Below are 27,987 nucleotides of genomic sequence, written 5' to 3'. Positions count from 1 at the left end.
TAAAGTTCCTTATCGGGATTTCCCCTGATATGATGTTTTAGGGTTTTCCCATGAGTATGTTACCTAACTTTACATCTGACTTAGCTAAAAAAGACGAGCGCGCGGGATTCTGAGAGACGATCTGTCACAGGGGACTGGGACTTTCGTTTTCTACTCTCATTCCAACTCATTTCCCAGTTTGGAATTCCATTTTTACCTCACCTCAACACTGTTGTTATTGTCTCCAGTTTTTCACTGGCTGAAAGATAATTCAGGATGGCATCCACTGTACAATGGTTCTCAAACACTGCAAAGTAAGACTCTGTTTTATTTTTTTCCCTTAATTATACTTCGTATTTGATATCCTTTTTCACCACAGGTTTTGCTTTTTTAAATGTTTTTAAAAAATATGATGAAATGCAATGCCAATGATCCAGGGAATGTCAATCAAAAATTTCAATTGTCGAACCAATTGAACTCAATCAAAACCAATCGAACTGATTGGTCGAATCGACCGAACTCAATCGAAGTAGTGATTGATCGGACAATCGAAACGACCCTCGACATGGCCCGAGAATTCTCGGGCCAAAACTTTTATTGGAATGCGCATAAAGCCCGAGGATGGCCCGAGCATGGCCCGAGTTTTCGGGCCGCGGGCGGGCCTCACGCGGGCCACACGCGGGCTAACTTTTGAAATCATGATTTAAACCCGCGTGTAATTTCAGGACTGCATTTTTTCAATATTTTCTCTAGAAAAATTTGATTTCACTTAAATATTTGCTATTAAACTGGTCCTGGTTTAAAACTTTGAAGCGTGGTCCACGAGGAGTTTGTTAAGTTTATTTAGCAAGATGAACTGGATGAAACGCGACGAAATAAATTAAAATTAACATTTTAGCACATTTTCAACGTCATTTTCACGTTTTAATTTCATTATGACTGGACAAGCTGGATTAATCAATGGAATCTTCTGACACAGGCACAAAGGTATAGGTTGAACAGTTTACGTCTTAAGTCGTAGCCCGAACGTGGCCCGAATGATTCGGGTCAAGTTCGGGCCAAAAGAATTGATAGGGTCTCTCGGCCCGAACATGGCCCGAAGAGGCCCGAGAATTCTCGGGCCATGTCGAGGGTCGAATAATATTTACATTTTTTTTATCGATTGGTTGGTTTTGATACACCTTTCCTGCAATGGGCCATTTCAGAAAATTTTTGTTACCAACGGAGGACGACGTGCATTTTTAATTTTTTCTAGCCTCGGAAATAATTTCTCTTTTCCAGTGGTGGTCGGAAATTCCAATAGATATTCATGTACTTTTGCAAAATGCATCGGAAATTCCACTCTTTTTGCCTTTTTTAACTCAATTGCCTTGGAAATTCATACATTTTCTTCTCTCGCCTTGGAAATTTCGAATTTTAGTGAAAACTTTTACCTTCGGAAATCCTGTGTCGTCCGCCCCCCTGTTACAGACAAATTCTGGAATGGCCCAATGGGCCATTCCAGTTTTTATTCGTTACCCCCCCCCCCAATGGACGACATGGAATTTCCATAGCAAATTGCTTTCAAGAAAGTTCAGAATTTCCGTAACAAATTTACAAAATACCTATCAAAACCGTGGAATTCCATTTACTGTATGTAACCTAAAAAAATCATGGAATTCCAATACTTTAATGCAAAATCCGATACTTTCTCTTTAAAGTTTGCCTGGAATTCCATGCTAAAATTTATTTAAAAAATTGATGTCATCCATTAGGGGGTAATGTTTTCTTGAATGGCCCAATTCAAACTTCTCAGAAATGGAAAATGTGCGCTCCACCGTCAGTATAGACTTAAACTTATATATCAAGATTACGGGATTATGAGTACGGGCCAATTTTACATACTGTAACATTCGTTTTGAATGGTTTCATTTTCGACTTCAAGCCAACATCTTAGCAACAGGGTGCTCGCCAATAGGGTTTGTGCAAAAAACTAAACATAGAAAATTTTCCAAATCTCCCTTTTCAATTATTAATGGAATGAAAAACGAAACTTTTCTATGTTTCACTTTTTTGTACCTATTCTTCAAAATGAAAATATTTAAGATTTTAAGTTCTTCTTTTATTCAATGATTTTTTACGGCACTTTGTTGACAATCTAACTCTTGCATCAAATTCCCACTTTCTTCAGTAAATTGAAGATGAGAAAAAACCTAAGCCACGGATCACGGATTGAAACAAATTATATATGAAGGGTGGGATTTTACAGCCGCCCGTCGTGTAAGGCACTGAATGGCCACGGACATGCCAAAGAGAAATGTGGCAACCTCATTGGTGGAAATTTGATAAACAGCTGAGCGCAGCTTTCGTTTTTGTGGCAGATTTCTATAAAAACTTCTGTCAGGGATTACTTCTAGTTCTATTGAATTATCACATAATACATTAGCGGTACAAGCACGACGTACAAGAGAAGATAAACAAGCAGTTCGACTGTGTAGAATCTTATGCATGTAGTTCAGTTTAGTTTCAAGCTGTCTTTGCTGGAGGGTTTTAAGGTTAAAATTCCGAATCATGGTGGTCGGACTACTGGAATATCTCCAATCATTACATATAAATCTGGATGCCTTGCGTTGGACCATTTCTAATTGGTTGATGTTTGCTGAAGTATGAGGATCCCAGACAACTGATGCATATTCAAGAATCGGCCTCACATAGGTACGATAAGCTTGGAGCTTGATTACTTGATTACTTGATTACATGTATGCAGGTTACGCTGTAGGAAGCATCTGATTTGGTTGGCTTTTTTCGAGGTGTAGTTGACATGGGTATTCCAAGATAACTTTTTGTGTATAAATACGCCAAGGTATTTTGCTGAGTCAACAAGCTCAAGGATCTGGTTATGCATGGAATAGTCAGATAGGATGATTTTGCGCTTATTGGTGACCTTGCATTTGTCTGGATTGAATTCCATGGACCAATGCCTTTCCCACTCAATCAGATTATTTAGATCATGTTGAAGTTGATAAGTGTCATTGACTGATTCAATTTTTCTGTATAATAGAGCATCATCCGCAAAAAGACGTATTTGAGACACAATGGTAGATCGTTTATGTATACTAGAAATAGTAGTGGTCCCAATACTGTCCCTTGGGGAACACCAGATAATACCGTGGCTTTGTCTGAGCTCTTGCTGTTAATAACTACAGTTTGCGTTCTGTTTGCAAGGTAATTTCTGATCCAGGAGAGAGTATTACCTCTTATTCCGTAGTGATCAAGCTTAATGCACAGTTTGTCATGGTCTACCTTGTCAAATGCTTTGGAAAAATCAAGCAAGATGGAATCGATTTGACTTCCCTAATTAAGCGATTTTGCAAGGTCATTAATGGTGAGTAAAAGCTGAGATTCACATGAACAATTTTTCCGAAAGCCATGTTGCGTATCAGTTAGTATATTGTTTTTATCAAGGTGGGAGATGATATTACTGTGAAGAATATGCTCAAATATCTTGCATGATACGTTGATGTTAGGCTTATAGGCCTGTAGTTTTCAGCTTTGGCTCGGTCTGTTTTCCCTGGTTTGAAGACTGGGGCAACCAAGGCATGACGCCAGTCCTATGGAGTCATTGACTGCAGCATGGATGCCTGCATTACCAATGTTAGTCCAGGTGCAATTTCATTACCAAGCTCCTTTAGAATTTTAGAAGAGACATTGTCTGGACCAGATGCTTTGTTTGGGTTGAGATTTTTCAAAAGTTTCTTGACTCCTGCTATATTGATAGTTATGTCTGGCATAGTTATGCAACGATGACCAATGAGTGGAGGGATAATTAATAATTGTTAAATGCTGCTCTACAGGTTTTCTTTGATTTGACGGTGAGTACTTTAAATTTGTTCCAGTCTTCTTGTCTATTTGTTCGTTTAGCACATTTATAAGCTCTTTTTTTTCCTTCTGCAAAGTCTTTTGCATTTGGTTGTGATCCATGGTTGCGTATATAGAGGTGAAGTTGTTTTTAAAGGAACAAAACTCATTGAAGAATCGACAAGCATTTTGAAACTAGACCATAGTTGATCAATTGGTGTGGTTGTGTCATTGTTTGCCATGAAGTTGGTCATTTCGGAGTTAACATGGTCTTTTATCATGTTTAGGTCTGCCCTTTTCCATAGGTATACCTTCCTTTTAATAGATTTTGATCTCTTTGGATGACAGGCAATATCAACCATCACAGCTGTTTCGTGATCACTGAGACCAGGATGAGGGATGCAGTTGTTTACAAATGATGGTTGATTAGTGGCAATAATATCAAGTATAATATTAATTCGGGTTGGGAACAAAACAATTTGCTCAAGGCAGCATTGGGTAAAGGTTTCTAAAAACAATTCATTGATATCTTTCTTGTAATTATGATCAACGATGGCATTGTTTACCCAGTCAATATCCGGAAGGTTGGTATCACCACCAATCCATAGGGGGGAGTTTTTAAAGGAAGAGTTTAGAGATTTGATTTCTTCACAGATGAATGTTGTTTCACCAATTTTCGATTTTGGAGGTCTGTAGCATGCTGCCATGATAACTGGTCTCTGGTGTGTTTGAACCTTGATTGCAATAAATTCACATTTTTTGGATTTCTTCACTTCCTCAATGACCTGGTCTTTCTTTGCAATGATTATCACACCGCCTTTTGCATCGTCTCGATCACGTCTATAACATTTGTATGTTGGTGGAATGAATTCAGAGTCCTTGATGCTACTGTCGGTAGCGAAAGTGTGAAAGTTTATGCACATCAGTTTAAAGTTGTGTTGGAGTTCTTTTAGGAATACCTCTTTGTGGAGGTTAGAGTCAGTTGATGAATCAAGTGAGCTATCAAAAAGTGATGGTTTGATGTTTTTCACTACACAGTTGCAGCATTCCCATTCCAGATCATTGTTTGTCTGATAGATGTCATACATTACACTGTTCATTTGGATGCAGTATGCATGGAACCAGCGATTACAAGTGTCACAGGCAATTGCATTTTGTCCCCATCTGACAGCTGAAGAACATTCACCACAGGGAAATTTGATAGGTGGGCCAGGATTGATCTCGATTTGACCACTCAAGACTAGTAGCAAGTCTATCAAGTGAGCAGTTGATTTTATGTAGGATGACTTTGTTGAGTAAGCGTGGAATATGGAAAATAGAACTTCTTGGTTGAAGCGTGTCGGAGGGCAAAAGCTCACATCAGTTACATTAACAAAGTGAGGGTACAATCTTGGTCTTGGCCACAAAGTGGTGTACAAAAGAATGATCATTAATTTGAGCAATTTCATGATGAAATCAGAATAAGAATAATAGGTACCTGATCAGCTACACTTTAGCTCCAAGCTAAGAGTGCAGCCGTTCCAAGGTGATTAACAAAATGCCTGAGCTGACCAAGACACAGGACCCTGCTGCTCGAGGAACGTATTAATAGGAAGAAAGTTATACCTGTGATGTCCAGGGCTAACCTGGTGCGTAAAAGCTGAGGGGTCTTGTTTCATCTTTAATTGCTGTCTTTATCTTTGTTGCTTTGCCATCACGAGCAGACTTTGATTTTGGTGGCACTTTGTTTTGATATTGTTGTTGGGTTGGTTGACAACAAACTGCAGCAGTTGTCTTCACCAGTGTAGATTTTTAAGATGATTCTTTAATAACTCTTTCTTTCTTATTATTATCTGAAAAAGATGGTGGCTGTGCCCTCCGAGCATACAAAGACCACCTTATTCACTAATTCTTAATGGTGTGAATTTTTTTATCTGTCAATGTACATGTACACATGTGTTGTGTTACTTACTTGTGTTACTTGTGTAGGTGTTCCAGCAAAGCGCTCAGGTAAGATTCTTGGTGAACCACGCCTCTGTTTGATCAATCTGTTGAGGGAAAAAGAATCTCAGCAGATATTTTTCATGTCAAGTATTGAGTTTGAATTAGCTCTCCTGCACCCAGTATATCCATGAATTTGGGGTTTATCCGGGGTCGGATAAGTGAGTGTCAAGGGCATTTTTAAATTTTTCAGTTGAAGTGTTTTTTAAGTTTCTTATGCTCTTTGGCATTGCATTGAATAGTTTTGCACCTTGTACAGAAAGAGTGCAATCTCTAAGCTTGGATGCTTGATTCTTGGAGATAGACAGTTGGCACAGCCGGCCGAGCCGGGGATTTTTGTAAGCTTTTATACTGCTATTCACGTTAGGTACTATCCCTTCTAACACCTTCCAAATATAGATAATGCGATAGCGTTCCCTTCTCCTTTGAAGGGAATAGATTTTGGATTGCTTGAGACACTCCCAATAATTGTTTGAGGTGCCTTTTATCCTTCTTAGAAAGGATTTTTGAATGTCTTCAAGTCTCTGAATGAGACCAACAGTATTTGGATTCCATAAAACGGAGCAATATTCTAAAATTGGTATCACCGACGATTTGTAGAGTGTAGTCATACATTCAAATGACCGCGATGAAAAAGTTTGTAGTATCCATGAAGTTAAAGCTTTTTGTGTCAACTTGTCAGCATTGTATTGTTGTAAAGGAAAAGATAAAAGATGTAAGACTAGCCTAGTTTCTAATCCTGATATAGGAGTTTTTAAGTTTAGACTGACCATTGTGTAAAAATTGTTTGGGAGGTAAACAAACGCGTTTTTGCCTGCAAGGGGCTAGGGAAGGTGGGTTTTCAGCAGCTAACTTTTGGTAGCGATCTTCTTTTGGCAAAAGATTTTCAGGATGGCATAACATCATGAATGGATTGAACATACTGAAATTTGAGGGGATTTTGTTCGACAGAACTTAGAAAAGCTCAAAAAACCAACTTTCCCTAAGGAAATGCAGTCAAAAACAGGTTTGTTTACCTCCAGAGCCCCAACGGTGGAGAGCATCAAAATATTGTGCGTACATTAGTTTTACGAATTACGGGAAAGGTGTATTGACTTTGATCGAGTTTCATTGATTCGATCGATCAATTCGATTGAGTTCCATTGGTTTCGATTGAATTCGATTGCCTTCGATTAAGTTTCCTTTTTGTGCTTGAGGACTAAAGCCCGAAAAATAACGCTGTGATTGTCTCCTTTCTACTCTTATCAGCTCCCTTTGCGTCAGCTCTTATTGGCGTTCTTTTTGTCGCTGGCGTAATAAGGGCCAGCGTAATAAGAGCCGGCGTTAGGGGTCTGTAGGGCCAATAAAAAACATTATAAAAAACATAGAGTTGTGGCGTAATAAGGGCCAGCGTAAAAGGGGCTGGCGCAAAAAGGGCCGACGAGGTAAATAGTCTTCTATTCCTTCTACGCTACGACGATGTAAGTCTAGATGTAAGCCTAAGCCAATCAGAAATGATTGATCGAATCAATCGAACCCAATCAAACTCAATCGAATTGATCGATCAGACAATCAAACCCAATTGTAATTTTACCTTTTTTCTGACTTTGATTGATTTCGATTGTCCAATCGATCACTTCGATTGGGTTCGATCGATTGGATCAATCAATCATTTCGGTTGAGTTTGATTGGTTCGATTGACAATTGAATTCGATTGTGTTTGATTGACATCCCCTGGAATAATGATAGAAATGTGTATCAAAGATATTAGTGGCTGCGAAAACGCTATATCCTTTACTTGACTTGCAAGCTAAAGAATGCGCCGTAAAGGTTGCTTGCATTTGGGGGTTTGAGTAGGGATCGGAGACCTATTTCAGGTGTTATTAGGGTGTCAGAATAGCTGTTTTGGAGTGAGAACGCCACAGCCTATTGTATTGAATAAATTATACTTGACAACAGTTACAGTAACTTGGTCTAATGTCGACATCTCTCCTCTAATTCCGACACCCTCTTAATCAGCTGCCATTGATAGAATTTTCTTTGCTTAACATGGTTAGAGAGGAATGATCCTTTTTCAATCAGTGATTCCTACTTTCATACCGTCAACTGCTCTAACTTGGGACGATTGGTCGAAACATGGGACTGGTTGATATCTGGTCTGTATTTTCACTTACTGTTAAATCTCTTTGACAACAATTTTGTTTTGATAACTCCACCAAGTTTATCAATCATACTTCTTCGTTCCTCTTAGAGTGCACAGACACACTGGCGTGTGTTCCACTACAGATTTTTTTCATATTTCGATTTAAAAGCCTACTCGGTGCGAAAGAGAAATTGTGTATTTTTAATATCCCGTCCATTAGCTCAAATCAAATGACTTTGGAGATTCGGTGAAATGGTGGCCGAATTGCCGTCCCATGTTTTGTCAGATAGTCCAAGTTGGAGCAGTTGATGGTTATGTTCCTGTCTCTAAGGTTGTCGGAATTAGACAAGGGGTGTCGAAGTTAGACCAAGTTACGGTACCTAGAGACAAGATAATTTGTCACGTTTTATTGGCTGAAGAAGGAAAGTAATGTATGTGGATTAATTTGTTATTCAATAGGCTGTTGTGTTCTCCAAAACAGCTATTACCGTGAGATCGGGAAACTTGCATCAGTGGAGGTAAACATACATAGCCTTCGAATGAATGACCTGTCCGGTCATTAAAATACAAAGTTAAATCAAAACAAGAATAGTAGAGTAGAGATGCGAGAGATGCGCTGATTTGAAATTTTGCTGCTTTGATTGGTCATTCATTTGATGACCATGCAAGTTTCCCTCCACTGATGCAAATTACCTGAATTACGGTAGATGAGGAGGGATGTCGACATTGGACCAACTTATGGTAGTGAGGCCATCATCAAACTGAAAAAAAATCAGAAGTTGCTCTTTTTTTAAAATTGCTTTTTTAATTCCTCAATGCAACAAATGCAGACGAATCTACCTTTTGGAGATAAGAGAACTATTATGCATTAGGTTAAGAAAGGTATTGTTAGGAACTTAATAACCAAGAAAGCTTCTCCTACCTTTAGATTCAATTTGATGTTTGATGGTATCCTGTTATATCACTCTTTGCAAGTTTTAGCACCTACTTTCATTGTTCTTATATCAGCCCATATTCAGACCAAAGTAAACAAAGAATCCCCCCTGAAATTTATAATAATAAAAAACAAGATGATATTTTCTAGACGTTTCGATGTTTCTATCACCATGATCAGTAGCAAATGATTTAAGTTTACAAGTTTTTTTAAATATTTTGCTCATGAACTAAAATTGAGTAATCTTGTTTATTTGTCATAATTAAGGAATACAATAACTGCCACAGACTGCCACCTTAAAATTAATAATTCATAAAATTAGAAAAGCTCCTAGAGGGTATGATTTAACTGTGCATTTCAGTGGTGGAGAAAATTTCATTACAAACAAAAACTCTTTAATGAGTAGCTCCTCATCCATTTGCTACAAACTTTACATTGTGAGGGAGACTTTGTGGTATATATTGTTTATGAAGGTGTACTCGATACACAGTGTAAGCAGGCCTTCCTTATTCCTGGATATAGGCTTTACAAGCTTCTTAGTGATTTTATTGTTATATCACAGAACAATACATGTTTCTTTTATAAGCATTGCACTTGTAAGCATATTTAGGCTCAGATATGGGGAAAAATTGAGTTTTCCCTCTTACAAAGCATTAACCATGTGAATGCTTTTTGTTAGATAAGCCAATATCCAGCCAATATAAATTAAAGAGCTTACTTAATGCGAAAGCTAGATCAAGGATATGCTAAGCATTACCTCGAGCTTATGAAAAAAGTATAAGCTACTTTGTAGTATGGATATAAGCAGTGTTATAGTAGTATAACAGCATATAAGCAGAATTAAGTATTAGGATATAAGCATCCCTCAAGCATTGTTTCAGCCTTATTAAGCTACTAGTGTCCTGTAAAAGAAATCATCATTAAGAAAACATTCCCTTGGAACTTGAGAATTTCTAGATTTTTTAAATTAGGTGGAATGTACTGAAATGGGTTTCAAATATTTACAATGATTTTCAAACAAATATTCAACTAAACTTTTATGACTTTTTTTTAGCATAAAGCGAGCTGTTCTTTTGCTTAATGACATCGATGACAAGAAAGCATTACGACTGTTGATCAGAGTCGCACAAAATCTTCATAAAAAGGTTTGATTTGATTTTTTTTTTCTAATTGCTTACATATCATTTTCACATGATCTGCTCCTTGCCTATAAGCAAGAAAGAACGAATTCTGCAGCCTATTACACTGTGCGAGGACAAATTCAGAAAACTTTTATATTTCATAAAAAGTTTTGTCTTATTTATTTACAGTAATATATTCTATCAGCCTCTATGAAATAATCATGCTTGATATTTTATAATTTACTGAGATCTTTTTCCCATTGTGTGTGTGTTTCATGATTTTTTATACCATTTTTAAAGGCATGAATTGTTTTATTAAAAGATGAAACTTCATCATGTATATTCTTTTAGTCATTTTAGTATTCATGATATTCATGACATAATGTTTTCTACGGAAATATACCGGTTTTAGCCAGTAGTGGCAACTTTAAACTAGACAAAAGTTGTATAAAATTTGCCACTACTGGCAAAAACCAGGGTCTTTCCGTAGAAAACATTACATCATGAATATCATGAATTAGCCTAAAGGGACATTTTTCAAAATTTTTTACTTTCCATTTTTGCAGAATGAGAAAGCCTTCACAGACGAAGAGGAAGAGAAATTATGCTCAGCTTTCAATCTGACATCCAGGGATGTGGAAAATATTTTGGATACTATTTCATTTGTATTGGAGCAAGCAGCATATCATAGTGCCAAATTGAACACTTTGCGTAAACAGCTTGCCGGCATTGGGTTTACAGAAGAGAAGGTACCTTTTGTTGGTTCAAATCAGCTTGATGTTATACTTTCAATGAGCAAACTCAAATCAAATTCTATTTATTTACCAGATGTGCCAGAAATAAGTTGTCCTCTTTGAACTGGATTTTCTTAAGTCATTTAAAAAAAATCAGTCCTTTTTTATTCTGAAAAGAGAAAACAATTTAAAACAATAGTAAGCTTCGCCAGTTTTGTGCAAAAGAATAAAACAATAAAAATTGCTCAATCCTGCTCAAACTGAAAGTACGACTAATTTCTCCTGACACACCAAAAAAGTTTATTGTGGTTTATCCTTCAGAATGCTTTTTTCATGTTAACTATTTAAGATATATTCTTAAATGAATTACCATTTACTAGGTTGAATGTTTTGCAAAAGTATGGGAAGAAAATGGTAGCTTCATTGTGGAGCAATATCGCAAGAGAACTTTTGCTCCGAAACAGGTAAATCCATCCAGCCATCCATCAATACTCTTCAGATAATAATAGGCTAGGGTCCTGTGACATCTTTTATAGAATCGAACTTATTATATTCGAAAGTAAAATGACTTTCAAAACTTTTTTGAGAGGATGCAGATTTCGGGACCCTAGGCTATGCTCCTACTATGAAAGGTCGGTCTTTTCTTTTCTCCCTCTTTCAATGTTTAGGGGGTCCCAAATCTTGAATCAACTACCTATTATGTATTAAGATTTTCTAAAATCTTAGAAGCTAAGGGAAATCAAAATTCTTTTTTTAACGATTTAAATTCTGTTCTCCCTTTTCAAAAAAGTGTTCAAAAAGAGATAAATATTGAATGAATTTGTCCCAGTTTGTTCTTAAAAATCTAAAATGAAAAATCATTCTTTTTTCTGCGTTTCATCCACGTATTTTCTGAATCCTATTCCCACTTATAAAAATATTTCTTTGCCTTTTTGGCATTTACGCCCATCTATGTATTTTCTAGACTTTAAATACAACCTTCCTTGTATGTTTATTTACAGCTTGATACTGTGAACTGGGAATTGAGATTGCAAACAGCACAATCGAACAAAACAAAAATGAAAATGCCAAGTGCAATCATCGAGTTAGGTCTCCTTTCACCTGACTCTAAGGTAATAATATCTAAACATATTTTGTAATAAATGGTTAATGACGTCAGTGACACGAAGGTAGAGTATCTTGCTACGGTACGAAAGGATGTCGGTTCCATCCGGGGGGGGCACTCATAGGGTAGGTTTTCTAAACCCTCGAAATGCACTGTAAGGGTGTTCTTTTGATAGAGTGCACTTCAAGGGTCTTCTTTTAGCTGGATGCACTGTAAGGGTGTGTTTTGGGACTGCTGAATCACAAGTCTGACAGTAAAAATATGATGTATCTTTATAGTTTTGAATCGCACCCACTTTGATTTGTTTTGCAAATTGTGTCGATATCTCAGACTAATTTTTGGATGGCTTCAGCAAAATAAGATATGCAATCAAGCTACCCTGTAAGAGTGAGAAACGATCGGTAAAATGCACTGTTAGGGTACCTTTTCACTGCTTATGAACTGCATTGGAAAGATCTGATTTTGAAAGTCAATTTTTGTCGTTTAGAAATCAAGCCCCTCGGTTACATCTCAAGCCTGGTTAACCTAATTACTCCAAATGTTTTAGCATATATTACCATTGAATTTGTAGTTTTATTTGGATTAAACATGAAGATGCTTTTAAATACAACCTTTTATTTCCATTAAAAAGGCATATTTTCCCTATTAGTTAAGGCTATCGTTTTTTCTATTCTACCTGTAAAGAATTGCAAAGCTTTGACGGAGCCTGTTCTTATTTTTTGGTTATTTTAAGGCTTCTTATATCATTCTTATGTTTATGTTTACTCTATCTACCTATTTGCTTAAAAGGGGCTTAAAAGTTAGATATAATGTAATATTTTTTCACTTTAGGATACGGAGAAAGTGTTGTACGAGTTCAATCATGACCAGCTCTTTGAGTTGTTTACCAAGGTATTTACGAAAGAAAATAAAAGAAAATACACTCCAATCAGTGTTCTTCCATCTCAAGTGGATTTCCATCTCAGGTGGATTTCCATCTCAGGTGGATTTCCGTCTCAGGTGGATTTCCATCTCAGGTGGATTTCCATCTCAGGTGGATTTCCATCTCAGGTGGATTTCGGTCTCAGGTGGATTTCCGTCTCAGGTGGATTTCCGTCTCAGGTGGATTTCCATCTCAGGGAAGGATAAAGGTGTTCTGTCTAAATTTCTACATGATTTACCAAAATTTCAAGAATTTATGTGCTGATTTGCTGTGTAAATTCCATTTTCCGCCTCAGACGAAAAACCTGGCTTTGACCATTGTCCAAAGGACTTTCTAGTTAGAATCTAATTCCCAGGGGTTATGGACATTGCTCTTCCACAAACAAGGACTTTACTTTATTAAAAATACATATGCAATATTTGCCTAGCGCTGGATTGAAAATTATTGTGTCTACTTGGTTTGTTTTTCAGCTTGAAACTGTTCAAAAACAACTTGATGGGCTGAACAAGAATTAAATGGAGAGCCCAAAGACCATGATGATCAACGAAGAATTGTAAGTTTCTTTTCAATGCTGATTATAGTAGTTATCCTCCTTGACTCCTGCCTGCGGGAGGCCCGAGTTCGATACCATCCGTGTCACTTAGTAGGTGAATATATCTTCGCCTGGGTCAACCCATGCCATGTGAGGGAAATTAAGTACCAATAAAGGATAAAAGCATAGAGTAATATAGAGTAACTCTTGCTTGAATTTATTTTCAGAGCAAATTCGGTAAGCTCGAACGACCAGGCTTCTCATCCAGGCAACTTTATGATTCCAGGTGGTATAGCTTTGGATATAGCTGGGTATAGCTTCTATATTCGTCGCCTTGCCTCTTGGAACGCCTTCCCTCGTGTTGTTTGCAATAGAATCATTGATTTAACACTCACAAATATCCAAAGGAATGAACAACCTAACCAAACCAAAACAAAAGATGAGCTTGATAATGTTTTTACAGTTTGGCTGAAAGTTCCTTACTTGGGAAATACTGGTCAGAATTTAGTTAAATCTTTGGAGAGAAAGATTCGCAGAAATTTGAAAAGAGATAAAAAACTCGTCTTCAAATCCTTCTATTCGACAACAAAAGTAAATCTATTTACAAATACTAAAGATAAAACGCCGTTTCTTTCAAAATCCAATGTTGTCTATCGTTTCCGTTGTCCTGGTTGTTCCGCAGAATACATTGGCAAAACTGACCGGAACCTACACGAACGTTGTCTCGAGCACTCGTACCGAAAAGATAGTGCTATATGTAGTCATCTTTTGTCCTGTTCGAACTTTAACGACATCAACAAAATGCTCTTGTTTGAACAAGAACCATTAAACAAAAAAGAACAAAAGGAATATTTTTTGAACACAATAGAAAATAACACTCGTATTATTGATAGGTCTGATAAATGGAATATTCTTTTAATAAAAGAAGCAATTTATATCAAAAGGCATTCTCCTATTTTGAATAGTGGCCTTAAAGCCTCTAGAGATTTGTATCTATTTTCTTAGTTTTACTGCATTTTAATTAGTCATTTAATTGTTTTAGATTTTGAAATCGTTTTTAAGCTCAACTTTCTTCTACAGAAATCATTTGCCTGAATGATGTATATGATACTATACGAAATATAGCTGTTTTTAAATCAAAATTTTCATCTTTTGCTTTGAATATCTTGGCTTGATGAATTTTCTCGGACTTGCTTTTATCCTTTATTGGTCTAAATTATCAGTTGGTTATAAATTAAGTACCGTTACTCTGATACAAGAGTGTGAGTAGATTAGACTGGCATTGTGACGTGACATTGTGAGGTACACTCATAATGTTCAGTCTTGCGTGAGCATCACTCTCCCAGTGTCGTTTGGATGCCATGGTATACGCCATGGCTTGCGTGATTATTATTATTAATTTGGGGGTAGGACCCATCTCGAATGCATTTAGAGGGCTCATATCTATTTCTAAATTAGAATTTTATAAAAAGGGCAAAAACTTTAACAGGGACGAGATGGAGTTTCTACAAGCTGTTATCCGATTTGGTTGGTCCTTGACCAGTAATAAAACAATTTTGTTACTTTTTCTAAAGAACGCGTCATTTTTATTACTTCAAATGACCAATTATTAAAGTATCTTATAAAAAACTCCATCTCATCTGATGGTATTAGAGTTTACCCACGAAGAGTGTCAAATTCTTTTGACTACCTAGGAGAAAATTAATGAAACAATTTCAAGTATTTCGATGTCTTTCCTTCATGGTAAACTCCAGCCCAGCCTCCACTATTTTGAAGGTTCGGTAGGTGTACTGGTGGTAAGACTTTTATGGTAAAGATGCTAAATTTAACTTTCAAATATATTCAAAAGTTATGAAGAGCTTATTAGCTGTTGTTGACTCGGGGCTTTATTGTAGAGGAGATTCAGTTTCCGAATTAAGAAATCTTTTTTTACACATTCTTTACCCACGCGGTTTCTCTACCAAGAAAATATTTATTTACAAGTAATCCGATTGTCAAATTGAAAATATCGAAAAAGATAAATTAAACCTATGAGCCCTTAGCAGGAAAATGTCTCTCATACGGGATGGAGGAGTTTTGGCGTGAATTTGTTGGTTTGTTTTAGAGGTAGCCCTTAAAATACCGTGCGCCGAAAACAAACTTTCCTTGTAAATTCATTACCAGTCTCCAAATTGCTGAGTGCGCCGCTAAGGGTTTGATAGGTGTATTATTAAAGCCAAATAGCCCCGAAGAAGATTCAAGATAAATTGACAACATTACGTAATTTTAACCTACATTACGTAATTTTAACCTACATTACGTAATTTAACCTACATTACGTAATTTTAACCTACATTACGTAATTTTAACCTACATTACGTAATTTTAACTTACACATACTCATAAAATACAAACAATAGAAAATTAAATTAATTCTCAGCGATCTTAGTGTACACAATCAGCCGTGGGGGTCCACCCTCGAAATAATTAAGGTCATGTGATGGTCTGGATGCAGTGTGTTTTGTCTTTTTGAGTTTCCGCTTATTGCTTCTTCCAGAAAAAATATGTTGACGAAGGGTTGGAGGAAATACTGTAGTAATATTTATTAATGATCTATCCTTGGACATTTCCATCGATGGAAATGACCCGTTTTTCACAATTTTTATGATTTTTCTGGACAACTATCTTCCAATCCTTGTTTACGGTTTTTTATTGGAGTAACCCTGTGGTGTGTCTACACCACAGGGCACAAAAAATTTGTTTAGGAGAGCAGATTTGTATGAAACAGTAATTATCTTTTTATGTTATGAATAGATAATTACTGTGTCATGAAAACCTGCTCTCCTACACAAATTTTGCGCCCCTCTTGTCTACGCTAGTACTGTAACCCATTTAAAGATTTCACTATACAAACAACCTGAGAAACTTTACATTTAAATAATTACTTAATTAAATCAATCATTGAACACTGAGTTCGCCATCATTGTTATATTTGATCGCTTCGCCGATCATCTCCAGCCATTTGTTTGCACTGTCCGGATTCCGATCGGAGAAAAAATATTTACGTGATGGTGTGACCAGGGTGATCATGTTTGGAAATTTCTTGTCCAGGCTTTGATCGGGATGTGCTTCCAAGCGTCGTATAGAACTATCACGTAATGAGATAGCACCTGTTGAGATAAATAAGATCGGAGCTGGTTAGGAGTGCATTAGACACGCCAGTTCTGTTTACCGACAAAAAAAAAAAAAATAATAACTAGCTGCCAATCAGCCAGATCACGAATTTTTTAACCGAATCAAGCTGGTCTTCTAGATTATTTGGACATTTTTAGTTGTTTTCAGCTTAAGTTTCTCGGAAAAGTCAACATTACTCAAATTTATTCGATAGAAAATAACTTGCTGGTAAGAAATTTTGCCGATGAAATTTTTATTGATAAGATAGAAATCTCAAATATAAGTTTTGTAACTTTTTATTTTGCCTCTGAAGGTCCTTGATATTGATTTTAACTTCGACTGTTTCGAAATTATCTCTATCCCAACACGCGAATTATTTATCACTCTGTTGTTGAACGGTGTCGAGGAAAAAGCCTCGCTCGTCTAGTACAGGCAATTTCGAAAGGGACAAAGACTGCAAATTTACTCACGTAATGGTTTTTCGTTCGCAGATTCGTTTTTCCAGAAGACGAGGCACAGTCTGTTTGGACTTTGATCGGCTGCCTCTTTATCCGCCTCGTCTTTCGATTCGCCCGCTGGATCGATCTTCGTGCAAATGGCTTTCACGCGGTCGAACGATTCTTTTGTGAAATAACATAAACGGAAATACCTGAGGATTAAAAAATCAAACTTGAGCTAAGAGTTTTGCGATCGACTGTTGGTTGGTTAGTTAGCCTGGGGTCCACTTAAGACTTTTTGATAGACGGGATGGCACGATTACTTCACTAGACTCAGTGTCATCAAAAATTATCAGAAAGTAAAGCACAGTCTGAAGTAGACTCTAGTATAGTTGGCTAGTTTCTGTGCGATGAAAACATTTTAGTGAAATTTTCTAGGCTAGGTTTCCAAATCCTGGGAGTAAATCGAGGAAAAGTTCAGCAGGACTGTTTAGCGAAGGGATTACTACGGTGACTGTCTACTAATCTTTGAATTGGACCCTGATAGTATTCATCCCCATGTGGAAGCTGAGAGATTAGACCTTCCTAATTTTGAGAAAAAACTTTGTCCGTTTATATGGCTAATTTATATTCAAGGATTTACATCCTTAGTAATTCCACTTTTATCGATCAAGGATTTTTGGGGGAAAATGGCAATAATTTTGACAGACTGACATGTCGTATTTGACAATATTTATTAAAGAAAATTTTACTGTGAACCCTTATTTTTGGAACAATCCCTCTATGAAATGAGTGTCTTCTGACCCCCTCCCCTGCTCGGCCCTTAAAAAGTAGTTTTTCATTTCTGACCCTTCGAATTTCTGGTATACCTGATGGTCCACGAGGCTGCGTTTTTCATTTTCTTTTGTGGTGGTGATTTGGTTAGCCACCCACTGTGGATGACGTCATCGTCAGTGATAATCCCATTAATTGTGTCGTTACTCATTTTGAATGTGGTGTTTTCAGTTTAATGTTTTTGCTTCTAAGATGGAAAGTGATGTTTCTCATTAATGTGTGGGTTAAAAGTTTGTTTATTGTCTACTATTTGCTTACCCGTTTTTTAAGAACAAACTATAAGACCATAAGCCTTCGATGGCCAAAATATTAAGAACAAGTTAAGAACATTTTAAGGCTTTGCGGACACAATTTCTTAGGAAATGAACAAAAACACTCACAAAATGGTGAAAATAAGAAAATGTTAAGAACATTTTTAGGCTTTAAACTCAAAAAGTCAAAAATTCTGGACGTTCTTATAAAAAAACACGTGTATTTCTGTCCTTGTTATTATCATCAGGTTCACTAGACTTCACTAGAGATTGGAAGGAGAAAGTAAATTTGGGTTAGTGACCATGGTACTTTCTGGAACGAGTGAAAACAGAATATTTGCAAATGAATCTTTGTTGTTCTACCACACGTATTCATGATATGCACCATTGCAATGTCTTCTCTTCTGACATTACATCACTGCCCCAATAGCTGATTGGTTGTAAGTGACGTAAAATCAGTCAATACGTCACTTTCAACCAATCAGCTGTTGGGTCCGTGGAAGACATTGCAATGGTGCATATAATGAATAGAGATTTATCTTTGACTTAAGATTGACTTCTCAGTAAATTCTCTCTAATTCGAACCTTTTTCATTAGAATCTTTCTGTAAATCGAATGTCGACCCCTTCGCTGGAAAATAGTATAAAATGTTCTCCTCAACTTTGAATCATTCTCTAATTCGAAGAATATTTTTGATCCCTTAAAAGTCGAATAAGAGAGAGTTAACTGTATTTTGACACCAAATGGTCTAATTAGAAATAATTACGTCATTTTGGGCCACTCACAAAATATTTAAAATTGCTAAACTTTAGAATCTGATTGATTTTCGTTTCGCCCTTTGAGGTTTTCAATTATGCATCAAGCCATAAATAATGCGATCTTTTTACGAATTTATCAATGTAGACTTCTGGTTAATAATCCAAGATAATCTGCTCCAAACTTATCCGACGTTGAAACAACCAAAAAAAAACCAAGCTGTCAAATCGCATATTATCTTAAACTACATGATGTTTTATTATTAAACTCACGGATTTTTCATGTTTGAAATAAACAACAGACGCAAAAAAATAAAAGCAAACACAGATTAGTCGAGTCTTATTTGATGGCCGTGACTTTATTGAGCAAACAAAATTTTCAACAAATTCAAAATCATGGTAGTAATTTAACAACACATTTTTTTCCTTATTTTATATTTTGAATTTTCTTGTGCAAATACACGTTTTTATATAAGAACAAACTATATAAGAACATAAGGCTTCGATGGCCAAAATGTTAAGAACAAGTTAAAAACATTTTTAAGGCTCTGGGGACTCTTATACACCCGATTTCTTAGAAAAGCGCACAAAAATACCCACAAAATGGTGAAAATAAAACATGTTAAGAACATTTTTAGGCTTAAATCTAAAAAAGTTAAGAACATCCCAAGGCTTAAAAACTTTTGGATGTTCTTATAAAAAACGTGTAGGGGAAAGGACTTTAAAAGTATGTGTTCTTCTATGTAATGCAACTACAATGGGGTCTCTTCAACTCGAACCTCTATAACTCGAACCTCTATAACTCGAATGTCTCCTTAACTATAGAACAAGTTTCGTGGTCCCTTCAGTTAACAATGCTTTATAAGCCTTACTCCGTAACTCGGAATTTCCTTAACTCGAACAAATTTGTGTCCCCCCCGTGTGTTCGAGTTATGGAGACTCCACTGTATCAACCCGTGAGGAAACTGGGTTAGAGTCTACTAGAGCTAGACTTGACGTAGCCAGTACCTTCCCTCAAACCAATTTTTTTCTTTGTTAAAACGCGATAAAAAAGCGGTTTTCGTCTAAACAGACTAGGCTTGACGCCAAAAATCTGAAGTCCATGCATTGATTCTTTCACGCAGACACAGAAATTTGACGTCATTCCTCACTTGTAAGCTAGAGCCAAGCCTTATGTTGCGTTAAGATTTATAAGTGTACATTATCACTGATCTCTCACTTCTTACTAGTCTGCCATGTTGTTTTCTATTCTAGTTAATTAAAAAGCGAGATTCAAATGTTTTAAAATTAAAACCTTCGAAAATACTGACGTAAATAGGAAACAACATGGCGGACTGCTTTAGGCGTACAAAATTTCGCGAGCAGAAACTTTCGCGATTTTTCGACCTCGTGAAAGTTTCTACTCGTGAAAGTTTGTACGTCTAAAGTAGTCAACTTTTAAAACTGGACACACCTCCTCGGGAAATCTGAAGACAGTTGGCATATCTTGTGTTTAAGGGAGTTTGATGGCTATGCTGTATATCTATTCAATGGCTCTCGTCTAACGTTTATTTAATGTCTATCATTACTGGATCCACAAGGTCAGACTCACTGTAGGTTCATTTCAAAAATCCCTTTACAGAAGTCCTTTCATTGATATATAGAGAGAGAACAATAGCTACCATTTTCAAGTCTCAATTGAAATCTGTCTGACACTAGAGAACTTAACAAGACTAAAATTCTTGAATTAAGCTCGCCTTTAGGCTTCAACTATATATATTTATTTTCTTGCTATACTTGAAAGGTGAAAATTCTAAATTTCATGTTATTTGTTTTTATCATTTTAAACCACCCACGATATATTTTGTGTAAAAGATTAGAGAATTTATTTCTTATATTGTCTCCGAAATTGTAGACCACACAATGTTTAAGATCTAAAATTCGAAGCAAAAATATTTCCAGAAAAATGAATTCCAAAAACAATTGAAAAGAGCTGGTCCAAAGCATGACACAAAACAATATTCTTATAGAATTAACTCATCATTATTTTCGATTGCTAAACAACATATGATTCTGAAAATCTTATCTTCATCAAATATCTCTCTTCAAGACCAAAAGAATTTCAAATTTTTGTGCCAAAAAGGGCCGAAAAGATTCATAACTAAGTCCATTCGCTTTAAGTGTTCTGTTTGAAATTTTTAACCAATATGCTTATAATAAATTATATAACGTTGAAAAGATGGACGAAGCGGATGGACGTTACAAAAACTTACATAGCTCAAAAGATCTTCCCTTAAATTTCTGTCTAACCAAAGATGCCCTGCTCTAAAACTCTTCTGCAAGTGTCGTTTAGTGTTCGACTACTCAGAAATTTGTGAGTTTAAACCTTATTTTCGAGCAGTTTCTGGTTGATGTATTGATTTCTGCAATAGGCTCTCTTAAGTCTCATCAGAGTAGACAACATTCAAATATACATTGATACATTGACTCGAAACTGCTCGAAGATAACGTTCCGCAATAGGGTCTGTCAAGTTTTATCAGAGTAGACAAAAAGTCAAACATAATGTTATTAAAGTTACATTTTTACGGCTACTTCTAATGACTTCAAATATCACGCAAAACCACAATCGTACAATGAAAACGTCCAATGATAAAAGCAAATAAGAAACTCTTTTGATGCAAACTGACTCAATTACTGATACTATCAGAGCAGTTGCTTTTTAGATACTCTATTAAATTATGCTCCTTGTATATTGGGCTCTTCCAGAAAAATTTCTGTACATGGGGGTGGGGGATGATATATTTGATGTTTTTTCCGGGGGTAGTGAAAAATCTGCAAAATTTACCTTGTTTTGGGGGCAAATTTGCTCTGATTAGGGGTGATTTTGAATGTCCGGGGGTTCAACTGATGGTTGTTCAGGGGAGGGATTGAGATCCGTTGTCCTGGGGGTTAAAATTCACAATGTCAGAGGGTAAATTTTCAAAAAATGTTAAATCCTCCACCCTTCCCCATATTCATTTTTTTCTCCGGAAGATCCCATAACTCACATCCACCCTGAACGCTGGTTCTTCCTGTGATCCGGGTCATCACCTGGGGCGTTTAGCGATGCGGGAGGTCAACGACGCGGGAGATGGCCTCGCTACTTGGTTGATTTGCATGGGGCTCAGAAACACACATAACCTTCCGGTCAGGAGGGCTACTTCTTGAACAGGTCATTTCAATGAAGACTACTGCTACAAGATAGCCAACCTTGATGTCTACCAACTCTTTGCAACAACGGCTTTCTCTACAGACGATGTTATCGTCCGTAAAGTTCGATCAGCGCGTGGGAAGAAAATTATGAGGGAGGTTGAAGCCATCATGGATGTAGAAAAATTGCGATAGGCGTGATGAATTATTCAACAGCTGCCCCCGAAAACCTTCTGTGGTTGCGTTTGTTCTTCCAAGATGAAACTAGTCTTAGACTATTTACTTCCTCTCTACACAAACTCCTTTCTACTACAAAACCAACCTACAAAGAACTATAGAAAGAACCAAAGTCTCCTCCAAAATTTTCCACTTTCCATCAGATAAAGCTTGATTGACGCGCAGGAATAATATGGAGAGGGTCGTTAACTTGGTTGTGATGAATTATACAAAAGCTCCCTCCCTCCTTGTCCTGCATTTGTAGATTCTTATATGAAAATAGTCTACAGTACTCTCATACAAACTCTTTTCTACTACAAACCAACCAACCCACTTTTCATCAGATCTGCAAAAATGGAAATCAGGAAAAGAAATCAGAAAAATCAAATAACAATAAATAGCAAGTAGGAACAGACACACCAGTACGAGAATTCCTTTTATAATCGCATTTCAGTTGATTACCTACCTAATTAACATAATCTTAACAAACTTGACAAATTTTCTATCAAACTCCATTCTGAGATTTCTTTTTTTTTCAATGTTAATCCTGAAATACCAGCGATGGAGAGCTAAATAGCTTTATTAGGAGTCGATAACTGAGTTTTAAAACTCCTTCACTGTGCGTTTTCTCAGTCTGGGTAGGCGGTCTTTTTATCAAAAAATCTTTGTAAGGACTGTGAGCTGTATTGTAAATAGAAGCACGCTGCTTGCAACAACTTTAATTATAAGAACAGTTCGTGTCATTTTTATTAGAACACAAAGTTTGAATTGGTGCTAAAGTCCTACATAGATTGTGGTTTTTAAAAACCAACTGACATTATTAGATTCGATCATGCTTACTTAAATTAATGATAGCATAAACTTATCTGAAATCCAAAATCAAGACAGACATAGGGGCGATAGGGGCCGTTCACATAGTACAGAGGGGGGTCTTCTCTTGTTTTTTTTTGTCGACTTTTACGCTTCTCATACGCATCAAGGAAAAGAAAAAGTTTCTTAATAAACATTGAGTTTCATGCATGAAATAATGGTCCGAACCAAACGATTTGAATTCGAAATTTTCTTCAACCGAAGGGGGGAGGGTGAATGAAAAAGTACCACAGTAAGTAATACAGAGATTAATTTACTTTAAAACCTAGAATCCAAATGTCAGTTAAAAAATTTCAACATAATTAAATTGAAGTGTTTAAGTTGAATCCTCAAACCCGCATTGATTCTGGTTACTATATTACTATATTAAATACTACTGCACTATAATAACGGTCGTTTTAAAAGTACCGATCTTTTCACCGCACATACCGTTGATCTATAAACACCCGGGGGGGGGGCAGAAATAAAATTTCAAAACCAATTAAATCGGATTTGGTCTGGATATTTTACCTCAGACACGATGAATAAAAAAAAACAGTTTTGTAAAAAGTCAATATATACATTTGATTCTCGCTAATTTGAACTTCTATCATTCGAATCTTTCTATAATCCGTTACCGTTGAGAAGAAAAACACTCCTAAAATTTGTTTAGAATTTGAACCTCTCTGTAGCTCGAACAAATGATTTTTGCCACTCAGGTTGGAATTAGCGAGAGTAAATTGTTAGCTGTATACTGTCGTTAAACCCGTTCCCTAACGTTAGATCCTCAATATCTACAGTGAAGTCTCAATAACTCTAACACGCACGGGAAACACACACATTTATCCGAGTTAAGGAGTAAGGTTACTATGGAGTAAGGTTTATAAGGAAGAGACGAAACAACCTATTCGAGTTAAGGAGACCTTCGAGTGATACATGTTCAAGTTAAAGAGACTCCCTGTATAAAGATGTGCTATCCCAAAATCCAGAATAACATATAAGCCATTCTCTACTAACAAGTTACCTCAACTTTATTTAGAACGAAAAGCCAATGATGTTAACTTTCGATCCATGTCAGCGCTTTTTATGTTATTAAAAGCACTCTACATGTCACTGAGTGCACGCTGTGCAAAAAATTGTTGCTTAACAAAATATCATACGGTAAAATTGCTTCGGTCGTTAGAAACAATGAACGATATTCCCTGGATATCGAAGCCAATTGAGAGAACTCTTGCACTGTAATTACGTCATCACTTTTTTGCCCACCCAGGGCGGACAATTTGTTACCAGGTTTAAGAGTTAATTAACATATTCCTTTCGACACACAACCAGTCAAATTGACAAACTACCTTTTTTCGCGAATCGAAAATCTAAATTTTTTGCGTGGGCAAAATTTTACGAATCGATTTCTTTCATTTTCCTAAGGGTTTTGCCCAAAGAAACTCGCGAAAATTGATTCACGTAAAATTTAATCCACTTTAGATACCATTTTTACAACGAGCTTTGCTTTCATTCCATAGGTGGCTGATCGCATTGAGATTTTGGTCCCCAGAAATTGCTCTAGAATTTAGAAAGTACCAAGATGCATTATTGCTTTTGAACAAGAAGAATCATAAAAAGATGTTCAATATCTTTAATGTCTCTCCAGTTTTGGTCTTCTAGAGGCCAAAGGGCGGGTACAGTCGACAGAACACTTAAGGTGGTAAGAGTTATTTCTGATCCTTGAAACTGGCGAATAATACAACCTTGGTAGGAGAAGAACCAATAAAAGACCTCTGTAGAGATTCTATTCAGATTATATGAAAAAACTGTGGCAACCATTTTACCGTAATCAAGTCATCTATCCACATGATAATTATATTGATCGAGTTCCCGTTGCTATAATTCAGTTCACTTGATTTTTAATTGATTTTACAAGCGCTCACTGTGAAACTTTCTTGCAATCAATAAAATCTATCAATAAATCAGTCAAGCAGCGAGACAAGTATTTTGAACTTATGTCTTAGTTGGAAGTTTCGTAAAAGAATTTGCGGGGCAAGCTGGAGTTTTTACAGGCTCTTATTTGATTTGGTTGATCGTTAACATGTAATAAAAACAACTTTTTTACTTTTTCTTAAGAACGCGTCATCTCCATCACTTAATTTGACCAATTAGGTTAGTATCTTATAAAAACTCCAGCTCATCCCGGGAATTTGCGAAAGAATTTTTTTTGAATGGTTTTCTGTTACCAAAAAATTTTCTTACGTGACAAAAAATCATTCAAACTCAAGTAACGTGAAACAACAAAAAAAAATTAATTTCATTTCAAGCTCCAAGTAACAGCGTCTTTTGTAATGAAACAAAAAAAAAATAACGGGAATAAGATTTGTTTCAAAGCAAATGGCACTCCCTATTTATTCAGTTCTTATATTATGATATTTTTGGGATAATATTTTCTTCATGTATCCCTTGACTGAATCCAGCAATTAAGTCGTTGCAGCGGCGCCCAGCGGTACCTCTCGTCACGCCAAAATATTTTGCTCTCACATCACGATCACGAAAATTGCGAGAATTGCATCACGCAAAATAGCGAAAAGAAAGCCCATATCACGCCTTATTTTTTGACTTTTCACGATCACGTTATCACGCCTGTAGCATCCTATCAACCAAGTTTTGAACTGCATAAAAAAGCGGTTTTCGTCTAATATAGGTTTGTTATCACGCCAAAAGGAAAATTAATAACACTCAATTTTTTCTATCATGACTTGGAGATGATGTCAAACTGAGACACCTCAGTCTCATAGGCGTTGTTTTTGGGGTGGTGACGTAATAAGGGGCGGGGGTGTGAAAGAACAAAAATTTGCATCGTTTACCTAAAAGAAGCGTTATTACTAGGGTTGTACTCGGTCTTTTTTAGATTCGATTTCTAGTCCATTCGATTTAAAGGTTTTGCTTTTATTTTTAGATAAGAGTGATATCGTTTGCTTGTCAATTTTAATTTACAAGCTTTTTGATATTGAATTGACACGGATGTGGAGCAAGATTGGTCAGAAAACACTTATGTAAAAATAAAACTTTTAAAAGTTTTTGATATTCCTGAAGTAAAAAATATTTTAGTTGCAAGTAGCCGTGTAGGACCGAGTAGCACATAGTACAAATCTTTCTCAGTTTTGAATATCCGAACTATAAAAATGATTTTGGTATACATTTGAAAGTTTTCTGTTGCCTTTTTTATTTGTTCACCTAATCATTAGTTAATTGGTTGAGGGCGTGTCCAAAACCATTCCTGTATGTTTACAATTTAAATAGGTTGTATATGTCTCTTCTAATTTTTTTTCTTGTTCGAGGGTGTGGCTGAACTTAATCAGGTAATCAACCAACTTTTAAGGTCACGCAATTTTCTTCGTTACATGTTTTTTCATAAGAACATTCAAAATTTTTGAAGCCTTCGGATGTTCTTAACATTTTTAGTTTTAAGCCTAAAAATGTTCTTATCATGTTCTTTTTTTCAACATTTTTTGGGCATTTTTGTCCATTTTCCTAAGAAATTGGGTATTTTAGAGTCCCCAAAGTCTTAATATGTTCTTAATTTGTTCTTAACATTTTGGCCATCGAAGCCTTATGTTCTTATATAGTTTGTTCTTATAAAAAACGTGTATTACAAGAATCTACAGTGCTGTTTTATTACAAGGAACATTTTATCTCAAAATTTTGTTGACATTGTAATTTAACTGTTCCTCCCATACCAAATTTACAATCCTAATAAAGTGTAAAGAAAATTAGGGTGCGATGGTGGGCGGGAACTCAAAAAGAATATAAAAGTGGGTTCACTTTCCCTGATTACACCTATATTGTATCTTTCGAATAAGAAGTTAAAGAAGTTTAACTCTATTCTGATCTGCAATGACGGGGATTTTAAGTTTTACTGCTTTATTTTGCGTGATTTGTTCGTCTTGGGCGCAAGATGGGGCGTTGGCGGACAACTCGAAGTGTGAACGACAACTTGATGGTTGTAGCGTACCTCTAAATATTCCATTCCCATACAAGCAGTTTTTCCATACAGCTTGCTTGAAACATGATGTCTGCTATCGCTGTGTAAGCATTTTACTTTTCGAAAAGTTGTCTATTGATTCACCACCAGTTCGAATCATTTGTAAAAAAAGTCCAGAAAAAAACTGTGGAAATTTTTACGTGACGTTTTAATGATGTAGTTTCTTGCTTGAGAGTAATCGAGTTTCCTTGAAAAAGTTATGCACAACGAAAAGTGAATCACTCTAAGTTAATTTGATAAATGAGCAATAATTTCAAGTCTTACAGTGCCCTATTCTCAATGTTACAGTACTCCGAACAATACAATACACAGGTTTCGAATTTTTTAAATAACCTCTCATTGGTTGAAAATTTTGCACATTGACATTATTATCCAATCAGAGACTTTGATTGCTTAATATTTTTTCGTGTCCTTTCGTGTCCTTTTACATGAAATCAAAATGGAGAGTTAATTCAGATCCCTTGGTGCTTCAGATGCGAACAAAAGTCCTGCGATTTGCGTTTTCGAAGACGAACGTATTTTTTTGATTCATCCACGGTCTCTAATTCTAGGATCTTATTGCTTGAAATCAAAATCTGGTTTTGTTTTGGCAATTAACTTATTTCATAGGATTCGTGTTTTAGTACATTATATTTTTCTACGTCCCTGCAATAATCAATTGTTATGGTTTTAATTTATGGTTGATCAACTCTTTTACAAATTGAGATACGAGTTTTACAAAAGCAACAAATGTGGAAAAGACTTCTTGAATTCCCCAAGTCAACTGAGTATTAAATGATGAAAAGTAATTTTTGCGACGTAATTCTCAAAGGGAAATCTGCACAGCTTTGTGTTTTTCTCAAATACTGTAAATTGAATAAGAAAAAGCATGTAAAAGATGCATGAGCTGTATGAAATAGGTTGATAATAACAGAATTTTCTTAACGTACTTTCAGGGTAAGGTTTACAACTGGACACGAAATGAATGTGACAAAGCGTTTGCCGCCAACATGAACACCCTTTGTCTCTTGTGGCATCAAGGGCGCAC

General features: G+C 36.2%; 3 protein-coding genes across 3 annotated transcripts in view; 1 reads left to right on the top strand and 2 right to left on the bottom strand.

Moving 5' to 3' along the window:
- Nucleotides 1-27,987, bottom strand: part of LOC136816359 (DDB1- and CUL4-associated factor 12-like) — a 216,426-nt gene that overhangs the window by 10,851 nt on the left and 177,588 nt on the right. The gene's annotated exons all lie outside the window — the stretch shown is intronic.
- LOC136816394 (COMM domain-containing protein 10-like) lies at nt 154-27,987 on the top strand. Its single transcript, XM_067072722.1, has 9 exons — nt 154-293; nt 9,907-9,997; nt 10,540-10,722; nt 11,088-11,171; nt 11,709-11,842; nt 12,165-12,231; nt 12,644-12,703; nt 13,205-13,287; nt 27,896-27,987. The coding sequence occupies exons 1-8, from the start codon at nt 256-258 to the stop codon at nt 13,247-13,249; spliced, it is 702 nt and encodes a 233-aa protein (XP_066928823.1). The 5' UTR covers nt 154-255; the 3' UTR covers nt 13,250-13,287; nt 27,896-27,987.
- Nucleotides 15,168-17,893, bottom strand: LOC136816358 (uncharacterized). Its single transcript, XM_067072680.1, has 3 exons — nt 17,726-17,893; nt 16,890-17,068; nt 15,168-16,415 (listed from the first exon to the last, which is right to left on the bottom strand). Exons 1-3 carry the CDS (start codon nt 17,839-17,841, stop codon nt 16,204-16,206), a joined length of 507 nt encoding a protein of 168 aa, XP_066928781.1. The 5' UTR covers nt 17,842-17,893; the 3' UTR covers nt 15,168-16,203.

This window comes from Clytia hemisphaerica, unplaced genomic scaffold (genome assembly GCF_902728285.1).
Source record: "Clytia hemisphaerica strain Z4C2 unplaced genomic scaffold, Clytia hemisphaerica genome assembly, whole genome shotgun sequence".
Classification (NCBI taxonomy): domain Eukaryota; kingdom Metazoa; phylum Cnidaria; class Hydrozoa; order Leptothecata; family Clytiidae; genus Clytia; species Clytia hemisphaerica.
The sequence above is the reverse complement of the archived record's forward strand: the minus strand, read 5'-3'. Positions and strand labels throughout refer to the sequence as shown.